This window comes from Strix aluco, chromosome 8 (genome assembly GCF_031877795.1).
Source record: "Strix aluco isolate bStrAlu1 chromosome 8, bStrAlu1.hap1, whole genome shotgun sequence".
Taxonomy (NCBI): domain Eukaryota; kingdom Metazoa; phylum Chordata; class Aves; order Strigiformes; family Strigidae; genus Strix; species Strix aluco.
Genome location: NC_133938.1, coordinates 13265267 through 13280064, shown reverse-complemented (window position 1 = coordinate 13280064; position 14798 = coordinate 13265267). Strand labels below are relative to the sequence as shown.

General features: G+C 39.1%; 1 protein-coding gene across 7 annotated transcripts in view; it reads right to left on the bottom strand.

The window, feature by feature from the left end:
* The window catches only part of ST6GALNAC3 (ST6 N-acetylgalactosaminide alpha-2,6-sialyltransferase 3), a 225103-nt gene that overhangs the window by 146100 nt on the left and 64205 nt on the right, over positions 1-14798 (bottom strand). For 4 of the 7 annotated variants that reach the window (XR_012624130.1, XM_074832293.1, XM_074832299.1 and 1 more), the window contains exon 2: positions 7691-7752. The exons of the other annotated variants lie outside the window; for them this stretch is intronic. Coding sequence is in view for 3 of the 4 variants with exons in the window: in XM_074832293.1 (XP_074688394.1) it covers positions 7691-7752 (62 nt within the window). In the remaining variant the exon portion in view is untranslated. The remainder of the gene's footprint in view (positions 1-7690; positions 7753-14798) is intronic. 7 annotated transcript variants of the gene reach the window in all.

Here is a 14798-nt window from a genome sequence, read left to right as displayed (position 1 = left end):
CACATGAATTCAGCAAACCTGCCTTCCTGAACAGCAGTAAATCAAGGACCCAAGCATCTTAGGAAGGAAAAGGGGAGACTAATACATTATATATTTTTTCTCTATTTTGTCCTGTGAACACACTCTTCTGATAGTGCAGAGGTCTGGTTGGATAAAACAATTTGATTGATAACAACTGTGCCATTCCTCTGAAGAGTCCACAGGAGTATCTCCGATGGTGAGATAACTTGCTGTAATTTTCTCTCAAAGAAGACTGAATCAGGCTTTCAGCCTACATAGCAGTCAATAATTTCCCATAAAGTTCACTAAAAGAGGTGTTTTTTCTTCTAGGTAGAGAAAGAATTTTGTACTTGCACTTCTCAGATTTCTATTACCCCAGCATCCATGTCTCTACTGCGATGCTCGAATGTGCATACACTCAGCATGTTGAATACTTCTGCCCTGGTGATTCTGAGTGCACATGTAAGGCTAATGTCAGATTTTAACAGTGATAAAGTAGTAGGGGGGGAAGCAAAAGGGGAAAGCAAAAAGGAAAAAAAAAACAGGCATAAATAATACTGAACTACAAGTGACCTAACTGAGATGCCCGAAAGACTATAGAACTGAGGGTCTAGTCTAGTAATCAGTTTGTAATATCTTTACATTATACTGTACTAGCTGGGTAATGCAGTGTCATTGTGTCCTGCTACTCAGAGCCTAACTAGAATAACTGGACTCAATTACATTTAGAGTGGATTCGTGGAGTGAGGCATCTACAAATAAGCCAACTGTATTTCACTATACCAAAGGCTTAGATAAATTGAAAAAAGTCAAGTACAGCATTTCTATGATCTGAGCTACTCAACTGCAGCTATCCCTTAATGTTTTAAGGAGTTTTTACCAAATACACTGATCACAGAATGGATAAGCACAGAAGAAACTGTCAATTTGCAGGTGCACTATGGACTGTAAGGATGTACAGGAGTGTCCCATAACATCTAACTAGAAACACTGACAAATATGGGCCCTCAAATTACGTACCACTCTGGATCTCAGACAGCCTTCTGCTTTAAGAAGATTTTATTCCTAGCTCTCTAATAACCAGCCCTTCCTGTTTCATCTATAATATCCAACATAAGGCAAGGTTACATCAAGCCAACCTTCTATTTCCAGTGACTCTCTACATTTTCTAAACTGTCAAAAGGCAAAAAGACTGTCTAGCCACTGACTGAAAAAACAGCACAGCTGGATTCTAACATCTCACTGGACTTGGGTACTTACCGTGGTGAGGGAACACTATACCAACATTCATAGCTAGTCTGGGTTTGTACTTGGGAAATAAATAAAACATAACGCAGTTCTTGTAACTCAAATGCTGTAGTACCCTTGCTCCCATGAATCTTATCGTTTCCCCGGATAGCACAAAACTTGGGAGTGCTGAAATCTGCCTGCCAGCGTTTGTCTCACAGGTATATCCCTCTGCTGCCTCTTCAGGTTTCCCACATGCTCCCTCTTCACACAGAACCCTAAAAGCATTTCCACTGACAGCATTCTTGGAATATGGACAAAACTGTCTGCTTGTCTGCAAGCCTCCTTCCTCTGCCATTGCGTCAGCAATCTGTCTGAAGAGCCTGCTTTAATTCCAACTCTCACACTTTTCATTTAGCTGGCATTTAGTTCCGATCTCGATGGCTTGCCTCTGGAGAGTTCTTTCCCTCGGGAAGAAATGCTGCAGCTTCACTGATCGGCCCCTGCTCTGCGTATAGCAATTTCACAAGAGTGGACTATATTGCTTGAACTCCATGGCACAATTTCCATTGTTTTGCAACAGCTTTAGGGCTCTCAAGATGGTGTCATCAGCAACACGATTATCTGTTTAAAAGGCTGCACTGCTCTTTGAGTACTGTCATTCAGTACACCCACCTGTGCTGAATGGAATAGCATCCTTGTTGCAAGTTGAGATCATATTTTGGGTCTTGAAAAACAAACAATGATTCAACTCAAATATAGAGCTCCAACTAAACCACCAAGGCATCTTTTTAGCCCTTGCTGCTTTTGATTGTAGCTGATGAAATGCCATCTAAATATTTTTTCCTGGTAATACTGCCTGGGAATTTTCTTCCACATTGGAAAGTTTGAAATAGTTTCTGCTACAACTAACTCCTGCACAGAATCCCATTCAAACTAAGATGATTAGCTTTCTTGACTATTTCCTATGCTAATCTCACTTTCAAATTCGTGGACCAAATTTTTTTAAATGTGCTCTTTGGATAAGGAATTGTCAATCTATAATTTTAAATTCCTTAAAGATTCTGTTCCCAGGAGTGGAAATATCCAATCTTTCACAGAAGGCTGGCTTTTAATTTCCTTCCTGCTTTCCTGCAGTTATATTTCAGACACCTTTTTTATAACACTGTTTCTGAATTGTCTGTTTTTTACTTGTGTGAAGTACTTGTACTGAATCTTCTATGGCAGCTGCAGCCAGCTATAGCCTATAGGTAGATTTTTTTGAAAGGTCAGATATTCACATTTAGCCTTTTCTGCCTGTTGTTTTTTTGGTTTGTGGTACACCATATTACGAGGGTTACACTCCCATGCCCACGAGAAATATATTGAAGTTAGTATCCAAAATAACGACACAGCAATAATAATTGTTTGCAAAACAACGCAAAAGGTAAATTACTATTTCAACAGGAATGACACTGACCAACTTGATATTATTTAAATGAGCAACACACGGTGGGCCACTCCCAACATTTCTGTAGCTTCAGTTACAGCAAATTTCAATGACAGAAAAATTTTGATTACCACTGGTAGAAAATTGGCCAGCTGTGCTTTGAACCCCTTCCACAAATGGTAAGTTCGGAGCATTTTTAACAAGTCAGAAAGAAAGAGTTAAACTTCGACCTCTTGACATCAAGATATATAGGATAAAATATGCAAGCAAATAACATTAACTGTTAACTGGATCATCAGCAGCATCTATCTGTAACTGTAATCACTGTATTAGATGTAGCTGTATGTGAAGAGCAAAAGTATAACCTGACTGGAACAGCAACACAAGCGACCTGCAGCCTCGCCTCTGTGCAGCCATTCATGTCACCCAACCACAGAAATTCACAATCCTGAAGGATCAGAGGCATCCAACTGCCTCATGTCCCTGGCATGGCAGAATGGTCTCCTTCCTACAGAGCATCACTTAAAGGTAGACTGAATGAATAGACTTTGATAGCAACGTACACATGAAACAAGCGAATTGCAGATTTTAACAAGCACTTTGTGCATTCCATGGAGCAGGCAGACCCTTGCTCAACACTGTGCAAGTACAGCCCCAGTGTGCCTTATGAGGATCTTGGGGACCTTTCAAAGAGAACACCATTAGAGTACCACTGACACATACCAGCTCTCTGTTTCCTGCTTGTGGATCTTAAGTTTTGTCACATCAGTCTGGGAAGGCAAGAGACACCATTCAGCAACTTCAATCTGGTTAATAAAGTTTTCTCTCATTACAGTTGAGTGGTTTTGTTTCTAAGACAAAAAAGTTCTCATAAGAGTTGGGAACCATGTACACAACTGTGCTGAGGAGGTAGTTAATTGACCACCTGTTCAAGCATTCCCCATTCCAAACAAAATGGTTTGGCACACTTGTAGCATGACTATTTAAGTCCTACACAGAAGCACAGGGCTTTCCCAGAGGCTTGTCCACAAGGTGAAAGACCTTATATCCCCTGAGAAGGGCACTGCCTAGACTCGGACACTAGGGATGTCTGGCTTCTACATTCCTATGAGTGTCTGTCTCCTGATGCTACCTATATGCAATGATCCAGTTTGTTATTAGTATTTTCTAAATCCTAGCCAACAGTTTTATCTCTGCAGATATAGAATAAAGGAGTTCTTAAGAAATGTACTTATTAAAAAGTCAGAAACTGTGCCACCAAAATCTGTGTGAGTAGGGAAACATCACCCATCATGCAAGCTCAAGTTTTTCCCAGGTTACTCATTAGGAGCACAAAATAATTCTATTTCATATTGCTACCTAGAAGCTCCATCCTTTGAGCCCAGTTCTTGTTGCTAACAATAATGGCTGACAGGGAGATGGAGGTTATAACGGCTCCATTATAAAGGAAACCCAAAAGAATACAGAGTTAAAGGTTTCACAGCTCACCGACTCTGTCACTGCCTAATGTTTTGGCTTTTGAATTCTTATCTTTGCATCTTCCTTTTAACATTTTTATACGAATTTCTAGCTGGACTACCTATTAAAACAGCTGTGTTACTTGCTGGATAAAAATCTAACAAAAGAGCTCTCTCTTTAAAACAAATAAAAATAAATGCAAGAAATGTGTAGTTCTACTCTTGCCCTATTGATTTCAAATCCCACAGGAGTTTCACTATTGTATCACCATTTACATGGTAACTCTGGGTAGAAATTGTTCAGTGAAACGCACTGAGGTTCACCTTGGGACCTGACTCAAGTTGGGTTCCATCCTCCTGCATTTTCGTTTTGCCTTCAAGTTAAGTATTCGTTTTTAAACTGCACCAAAGCGTACATATGGCTCATGATAAAATTCTCAAGAGGAGGCCCACTAGTTTTAGGAACAACAGTGGAAAGAATACAAATAGAGCTGTGAGAAAAGAAATCTCAGCAAGGCTCTGCCCGATTGAAGTCTCTTCTGCATTCAACATTTGAATTTTCTGCATTATTTATTGCCACCATCAAAAGTTTAATCCTTAAGGCATCATTCTGCATTCAGTTGCCTTATAAGCACATGAAACCCTAGGTAGCTTAATTCCAATACAGTTATATAAATTATTAACCTCATCTCCAAATATGATGTGCATTTCATCTGAGGAATTGTCTGAGATCGAGAACTTTAGTGTGGAGACCAAATTTCTTATATTCAAGCTCATTTTCAAGAGCTCTGTTAAATGATCTTTCGCTTGAAGATTATACTGTAGACAAGCGCCATTTTGTAAACTGCAAGTAGGACCAAGCAAATATCTCCAAATCCAAACATTTACCTAATGGCATCCTATTTTCAATCTACGTTTCTGAATTTTTCTCTCCAGCTGACCAGACAAACATTCCCCCACCCCACTAAAAATTCCAGGCAGATTAACCTACAGTTGTGGCTAATTATAAGGTACCTTGAGGTAACTTACTACTCTGAGCGCATCAAACATGATAACTTAGGACGTGACAAATCTCACAAGAGAAAACTCTCTGCAAGCACCACTTCTATTATTCATTCCCTACTGTCACCCTGAGTGTTCTCAGAAGAGTTCTCAAATGTCACCTTCCCACTAACTTTCACATAGCTACATGCATGCAGCTAGAAATACAGTTTCAAGTATATCCCAGTGTAAACGTTCAGTTTCCACATACACAGAAAATGCATTAGTTTGTTCTAAAGAAAAAAAATAGGGAAAAGAAGAAGAAAAAAAACAAAAAACCAAGTTGTGTCCACAGAGCCAGTACATCCTTCTATGTTATCCTCAAAACTAAAAGTAGATAGAATGAATAGTTATTTTTAACATCAGCAGAACTGTAAAGAGCCTCCTCCAAGGGTCACTGAAGTACACAGGAAGGCACAGGCTGACTCTTCTGCAGCGGTCCTGACCTTGCAATTCAGTCCATGACTGCCTGCTCAGTTTGCCTGTATTAATGATTCAGTTGGTATTTCCAGTATTTCCCTCCAAAATTTGTATCTGAGAAACAGAAACACTTTGTGCAAATATCTATTCTCTTGTACATGAGGAAATATGTATTCTTTGTTAATATTAGTTTTTATTTCTACTTGAGAAGTTTTAGCCATCTAGTTAAGAAAAAAACCAAAATAAAATAAGCAGTTGTCAAGTAGAATACATCAAGCAAGGGACTATTTGGCTAAACTACTGGTAAGTACCACTGATAAATCAGCACAGACCAGAATTCACTGTTTCCCCAAAATGGGAAGAAAAAGCTTTGTATTTTGTACAAGTGAAAGAAAGCAACTGCAATGTATAAATATATTCTGTAAATACCCTCAGATCTGTTAAGTGGAAAGAGAGAAAGCATTTTAAGATTCGAGAATGAAAATGCTGATAATAGCTGAACCCATTTTAGGATCTGATCCAAAACTCAGTAAATAAAGACATAGTGAGTTTCCATAGGGCATTAAGCTGTTGTTTCTATAGGCAATCACCAATAACATTGCTGCTAGTAAAGAAGGAGTGGTTGTGAAGCAGGCAATACATATCCAGAAATTGCACTGCCAATATGTGCATTTAATTTTTTATTGTATCATACCCTTTGGACATAAGGAGTTTTGAGAATCCGAACATTACAAGCATTTTAAGTGGACTTCTGGGTTTCCTGAGCTAGCCTATTACAACAGTAGTCTCTGAAATACTAGATCCCTTGAAGTCAATGAGTTTATCCTGCCTGAGTAAAATGGTCCTCCACTGATTTCTTTTTACCTTTGTCTTGAGAGAAAATCTCAGATTCTCTCAGTAGCTTCCACTGTCCAGATCTTTACTACATTTAAAAGTATTTATACTGTCTGGCAAGGTAAAAAACGCTTCCTGCAACCAAAGCCTTTATGAACATTTTTAATTGTGTTCCATTCCAGTCCTAGTGATGTGGCTATATATATTACAATCTGAATTTTGAAATGAGGGAAACTAATGCAGATATGTTAAGTAATCCAGACAAGGGTGGACATCTGAATACACCAGATTCAGCACACAAATCACAAGAGCCATTACAGTTTATTAGCTTAACTGTTTTCAGCACAGCCTTAGCTACAAAACTGTCTTGCAAAAGTAATGCAAACACCACTGATTTCTCTTGCATACTTTCTTACTTAAAAAAAAGTAAAAATACCTTTTTCCTTAGAGTGTAAAAGAAGTATGTTTCTTCGACTTTGCCTTTCATTAGAAATCAGGAGTAGTATCAACCTTCCTTCAAATTACCTTTAGAGGCCACATTTGGTTAGTTTAATTCTTCAAAGATTTCCTTGCTCTGTCTCCTTGGCTCTTTTTTCTCTGTCATACATTGGCTCATTTTATGTCCGACAGTTCTTTTATTACCAGATTTCATTTTGAATCCGATTTCCCCCCTGTCTCATTACTTCTGTCATGCTCTCCGTTTGCTCTCTTTTTCTTTTCCTGTCTGACAATTCTTTTATTAGTGGATTTGGTTTTGCTTTTGTTTCATGCTTTCTGGTTTTATACTCTTGTGTCTTATTTTTGCTTTTTTATTTATTTTTCTCCTGTCAAGGCCTCATTTTCTTTCTGCCTGTTTTCTCAAAAGGTATATACTTAGCTTTTGTTTAACATTACTGGATTTCAGCATGTTGTGGAGTTGGTTTATTGTTAGATATTGCCATGCAGAAGGAACCAGGTTTAAATCTTGGGTCCTTCAGCTGTTTGGTCTAAGAGCACAATCACTAATCTAAGTATTTATACAGCCATTAGCTCAGCTTCTCAGCTACTACAACATGCCCAAGATCTAAACTTACTGGGTTAAGAGCAAGGACACTGCTCTTAAATTCATTACTTTCTGTCAGCATTCTCCAGAAGACATTAGGTTCCCTCCAGTTAGTACAGAGGAAAGGTGACACACAAGCCATGCCTTTGCTCTGCTCCTCACGGGTTCTCCTAACATGATTGCTACAGCAAATGAATACTTTCCTGAAGCACGTGAACAGGCACAACCAACATTACTCACAATTCCTTGTGTCTCAGCTCCTCCGCAGGGAAACAGTTGTGTGTGCACATCATGCAGTCTTGCTGTAAGACATTTCAGAGTGAAAGTGAGAGCTTTTGTGTGCTTCATTGGGGAAAAGGTGGAAATGCTGCTATTAGTGAGCTTCACCCAGCTGGTCTCCTAATCCTTTAAAGAACTCGCTGTACCACTAGGATTGCATGTGTCCTAGAGGCTAGCAAGCGCCCACTGGAGCAGAGTGACCATTTCCAAGTAGTCAGGGCCCTGAGTGAAAGACCTTGCTTGTTTGCCACCTGGATTGCTAATGTGTTTCCAGTGCCAGAACTTGAGGCTGGACCAAGAAAGCACTACTGGGACCAGGGGTTGATCTGAAAGGAGATGCTTGGCCTGTACTAATACTTGGGGATCCACTTATCAATGGTATATTTATTTTTACAGGAGTAGAAAACACAGTTGGGTGAACTTGCTGCCATTTACTACAAGAAGGAGAATATTGTCTCACTGCCCCTTCATATTGTTGTTCTGGTGTTTTTCAAATTAAAACAGAAATATTGCAGTCATAAATTTTTTCCTCCGTGCTTATGGATGGAGAATTTCTGCTTCCAAAGGCACCAAGGCAAGGAGTTTTACTAGATTTCTGGGTGAGAGCTCAAACTGATTTATTATTTGTCAAGAGACACATTAAATAAACTTGGCCTTTTTTGCTGTCATCAGCTGTCTGAAAGACAAGCTACAAGCATCAGAGTTTCTTTTAATGCTACAGCACTTATGTTAGAGAAAGCACAGTTGAAGCATCTTATATTTGGAAGGAAGGTGTGATGTCAGGGATAAGTATTACTTGCTGGGGCTGTTTGTTCCTCAGTGGGGAACTAGCTCCTGGGCAGTGTCTCCTGTACATGTTTACAGTGGGGGTGAACAAAGTAGTAAATCGACTTTGGTCAAAATTTGGTGAATCAAGAGGAGGATGAAGTGCCATGTCATTTTCATAGACTATAAAGAGGATCTCCATTAAGTGACTCAGCATTCCTTTAAAGGTCATTACTGCCCAAGTGCAAGGAGCACACTTCCATTCAGTTATTTTCAGAACACAGCCCCTCTATTGCCACCAAAGAAATTTTCAGGTCATTTTTTTGTTGACAGGTCACAGGACTGGACTTTCTCACAGTTTCCAGTTCTGCAGACTTAAAAATCATAAGCAGTACTCTATACACAGCAGTGCAGACCATCAAGACAACGATTTCTGCTTTAGCCTCTGAAAACTAAAGAAAAAGCAAACTGTGTGCCATGCACTGTGGTCTGGGCATACTAGCACCCTGTTCCATTTGCTAATGAAAGCTAAGAAATCAAAAGGATATAATGCATACAATGATATGGGGCAGTGCAACATAAAATATAAAGGCATGCAGCCATGCAGCATTATTTGCTGTATTTAAATCCTGTGGACATACTAAAAACTGCAGCTGTGTGAACCAGATACCAACCCTTCCTTGCTAGGCACAAATTCTGTATGCTTGGACCAGTATCAGATTCAAACTGAGTCCAGGATGAGAATAATAAAGAAAATAGAGAAAATGCTCAGAAACATTCTGTTGGTGGGGCAAGGTGTTTTTTGGTTTTTTTTTCTTAAACAGACACATCTGCGCCAATTTCTCAGACCATAGCAAAGATGATCTGCTGAAGGAAGACCATCTCTGTTCCTGCAAACCCTACTCTTCTCCATATGACTTAAGTTTCCTACCTTGTGATTTAAATAGAATTGGGACTAGATTGCACACCCTTGGTACAGAAGTCCCACTAACATTTCAGTAACTGTTCACCACTATAAATAAAAGCTCCTATTAGTGGTCTTTAAGTGCTGCTGAATCTGACATAGCATTAAACTGCAGCAAGCAGACTGGGATTAGAAATTTCAAAGCCATTTAGATGCCTTAAAGATGCACTGTCGTAATTTGCCTTTGGGAATGATCTGCCCTCATAGAAAAAGCTAGCGTGTTAGCAACATACTCCAATTCCCACAGGCTCTTCTGCAGCCTAGTTATAGCTACCATAAAACTCATTTCAGCATTCTCCACTATCTATGCTGGATTTAATCACAATAAGCACCCCAGGTACCCTTCCCAGGACAGCCAGAATCAGGTATTTGTAGACACAAGCTGCTTTTAAACTAAAACTACATGGCAGAGCTTCCCTTTTCTCCAGCATCTTGAGAAATGGAGCAAAGACAAATAAATTTCAAAATAAAGTCAAACCTGCACCCCATAGAAGAGGCTGATCTGTATTCAAATGCAAGACAAACTCTGTAGGCCAGCCCATAACTCTACTGTACCTGTTAGTCTCCTACTCCAAACTGAGACTGGGAAGAAACACCAATATTTGCCTGTGCACCTCAATTATTGGAAAAATCCAAACAATCCCAAATGGAAGATTCATAAAGGATCCTGGGTCCTCAGTTTCTCAACCTTTGTGGCTTGAATTCAGGCCAAAGTAGCGACTGTTTTGAATCTGAATGCTGATCTGGAGACACGAACTGCTCCTAAGTTTCTGCCTGAAGCCCATCTATACCACGTTCAGAGTCACTGCGCATTCCAGAACCATCACGGACCCTGTGCACTTCTGCCAAAACTCTATCTACTTCACTGGAACTTAACAGCAACTTGTTATAAATTTGCTGGGAACTATCCCCTAGTAGTTTATCAGCAGAAAGACAAAATTTTAAAATACAGTTTATATTTTCCAATGCCAAGAATCACTGGCTTTATAGTAACACTGTCAACTTGCAAATAAACAGTAAAAAGGAGGGTAAAAATCTATTATGCAGGATAATATGAGTATTTACGAGAAGGATATCTACCTAGCAAATAGAGAGCAAGCAAGGCTTCTGAACCACTTACACTTCAATTGTTCAGAGAAACCCTTGGACATTGTTAGCAGATAATAAGTTGTTAAATTAATATCCTTTCATTTCCCTTTCACTTCCTTCACATTACTTGAGATAAATTACCTCAAATGCATCTCTTCTCAAAAAACCCAAGAATAAATTTCCATACCCTTAAAACATACATATTTTCAGTTTACATTCTTCTCTTCAACTTCTGCCAAAGATGCACACAGTACCACTATTTTCCCTCCTGTCCTCACGAAAAGCCTATGTTATACAGAAAGCAAGTGTCAAACAAGGACAAGGTTTGGGCCAAATCTACTGGTTTTTCACCATCCACTTCACCATATTTTCCACAGAGTTCTGAAGTATTTAGATGCAAGTGTCAAGGTAATGCACATGAACAGAATACTTCAAGCAAAAAGGGAAAGCAACCTATGGGTAAAACACAGTATTGAAATACATACATATTTCAAGACCATACTTCAGGAAAGCTCCCCCTCATAAAGCTTTGAGTTTGTCAGTAAAAACCGCATCCAGCAAGTAAGCAAACTCAACTATTTCAGAAGGCAAAGACCAACTCACTGCCAGTTTCATAGCCTGGTAACTCCCAACCAGGAACTCTCATGACTGAAATACTTTGTTAATTGATAGTGAGTATTTTTCTACTATAGAAGCACTTCATCTACACAAACATGAGGCGAGCACAGGAGGCTGACTCTGAAGATGTCACCTTTAAATGAGTTGACTCAGGTAGGTGTCCCTTCCAACTTCACACCACCAGGTTTCATCATTCTGGTGTTAAAAGATGTTCCAAAACTTTACTGGTTTGGTAATACATACTAAGAGACAGAAATCGCAAAGTGGGAAAGGCTACACTATTCCTATAAGGCAAGATAAATTGAAGTCAAAACTATGGTCTGACTGGTTTTTATACTCTTACTATTTTCAAACAAAAACCTCATTCTTTTGTGGAAGATAATTTCTGATCAATTGGTTCTAATCAATTGTTTCAAACCCAATGATTGAATTTTGTACAAACCATGGGAAGATTGCCAGTGAAGCCTATGCCTCACCCCTTGTAAAGCTGTTTTATGAGCTGTCATATTCCGCAAATCTCATCTAAAACTGAGCTCTGCCTCTGAACTATTTAACAATTAGATGAAATGTTTTGCTACAGTTTCAATTGAGATGAGGGTTTAAGTGAAACAAAACTTCCATGCCATTTGTACCCATCCTTATATTGCTTAAAATACCCAAGACCACTTCCAGCAAAAATTTCAATTGCCGCAAAAACTTAATGGGCCTTAACATTCATATACCACAGAGCCAAACACAGACAAACTACAGGTTGATGTTATTTAGAATACTGTAGGACACCAAAAGAGCACTCCAGGGTAAAAAGCTCCCTGCTGCTAATGGTCTATGTTTGAGCTGACAGCAGTGACATACATATACAGGGTGAGAATTCCTGGGGGCAAAGTCATGATACAAATGAAACACTGTCTTCAGAAGGGGGAGGCACAGATTCACTGGTAATGCCTATTGTGAATTTGCACACGTACATGCAAATAAAAAAATGGTTAAAAAGCAAACTAAGCTGAAAGTTAGCTTGAATAATAAGGAAGCTGAAGTCTGAATTTAGGATACCATCAGAAAACAGAGAAGGAAATACATGCATACAGAGGGGAGAAGTAAGAGGTGCCCAGAGAGAGGGACAACCATTACTTGGCCAGTTGGTGGATGTGTCATTATATTCACACTTGACCCAGTTGCTTAAATACAAAGAAAACTCGTGAGTCCTACCTAGCCCTGCCCTTTCTACGAAAACATCAGTTACAAAAACAAGTCTGTCACTACAACCTTGACTAGTACAGAAGGCTCTTCATACTTGCACAAAACAAACAGGAACTGACTGATTCTGCACTAACACACGAGATTCAGCTGATGGGCCACTAGAAGTGGTGAGCAGCATCGCATTTTTTTTTCCGGCATCTTCCCTCTCATTTGTTATTTTTAGCTGGCTATTCTAAGAAAAGAAGCCACAGACAACTATATCCTGACTGTCCGTCCACCATGTTCAATAATTGCATTTCCTTACAAGTTTTGTGAAAATCTGCTTCACAGGGAATACTCAGAAGTTATCCATACTCATTGCACTTCTGGTCCATACCAATACACACAGACTAGCCAGCTACCTGGGGCTCTTGTAGCTTAGGATGTGTCAGAGCACTGATTTGAGAGTCCTGTTACTAAGGAAAAGAGCTAGACAACACAGAGGGAAAAAAAATCAGAGGTACTGCAAGGAGACGCCATTTCACAAAGGCTGAAGGGAAGCAGCCAGAAGCAAGAGATATTGTGAGGGAAGAATACAATGACATAAGATCCCCACCGGAGGCAACCAGGTTGTATGAATTCCACTACTGATGGAATGACTTTTTACTCATTAAGAAACTCACTTTAGATAGTCTGTTGGTGTCTGTTCTGATTGTTTCCAGGACAGACAGATTTGTTAAGAGGTTAGATAACAATATGTCCATAAGACAAATGAGTCAATGTAAAGGTGTTTCAATGTCTGCATAAGGTCACAAGTAAAGCACTCAGACTTCTATCAGCAGTGCAATAGCTGTTCAACATTGCCCACTGTAAAGCAAGTTCCAGTGGCACCATGTGCATAAAGCAGTCAAATTCAGGGCTTATCATGGCCCTGCACAAGTCAGACAAGACTACTAGGGCTTTTACATAAATACATTACCTATTATCAGGAAACAAAATACTTCCATGGGAAAAGTGTAGAGATTTTTGCTTACAGCAACCCTAAGACATGAGAGCAAATTCACAGAACTCATATTTGTGATAACCCTTTTTGACAGAATTCATTAGCCAACTCAGGAGTCCTGCAGTTTATTTTGATTAGGATGAGAAATTTATGATAAAACCAACTATCTCATTCAATTCTGTTTGCTAACAAAAAATTTCTAAAAATACAGACTTGCCTTGTATGCAACAGAAATTAAAGTAAAAGGAGATATTTTCTTTATTCACACAGTATCAAACTTTTTTCTGACATTGAATCCAGAAGGATTTTTTGGCTTTTCCTCTGGACTAGACTGCCAAGGACTTTGTGACTCCATCCAATGCTTTAAATACAGCCCTCTCATTGCTCTCGTACTCCTTCTACCTTCTCTCACCCATATATCCAAGCCTTCATAAAATCATATGCAATGAAACCTTCTGCCCACACACACCCCGTGCTTGCTCATGTTTGAAGTGGAAGCTGCTATCACTCTGCCATCTGTTCTGTAAAAGAGCATCTCTGTTTCGTAACGGTTTTCCCAGATGAAGGGCAACTACTGTTTCCCCATTGGTAGCAATAGTTTTAGTCCAATTCAGAACAATATCTAGTAGCAAAAATACAGGGCAAAAATACTGCATGACAACCTAAAAAGAAAAAAAGTTTAAATAAAGTTGCCTGGAGAGCAACCCAGAAGATTCTGAAGAAACTAAGGATAGACAGCAACATTACACTGAAGTGTGTGTGTCTGCTCCATTTCAAACCCTTTAAATGCAACCTTTTTGATGCTAAAGAAAAGCAATAGCATGAAAGCGTTTATGGTAAAAGGCCAGTTTAAAATGTCCTTGGCTCAAAGGCCATCCAAGGCCACCTGTCTTTGCCTTTTTTAAACATAGATCTCCACACTTCGTTCATTTCTTTTCAAAGCATAACTGGAAGTGCAACATGGTTGTGATAATCTGGGAATAAATTTAGTTTTATGAAAGTGTTTCAGTTTTGAGTGTCTGATCCTACAACTTTAGCCCTATATCAAACAATCAATTAAGGAGGTCCTATTTTTTTTCCTACAAAACAACTGCTCTTCAGTACAGTGTTGTGGTGTTTCACGCCCATATGACCATTTTTCTCTCTTGTTCAGGCCAATATCTCTGTTTAGCCTCAGTAGCTTTCCTCTCTGATCCATGAGCAGATATTATGGATTCCTTGCACTGTGCATTTGTATTCTTTGGTCCCTAGCTATAGACATTGGATTTTTTCTTTTTAAAATTTTCTTTGAAAAATTCTGGTTTGCTGTCCATTTTTAAGGTCAGGCTTACAAAACATGCACAACCTACCTGTGCTTGATATAGCTTGTTAAATATTTTATTTTATTTGTGTTTTTATTAGCTGGATACAGCCCTCTGGGGCACTTTTATGAAGGATGCTTTTGAAATGTAAAT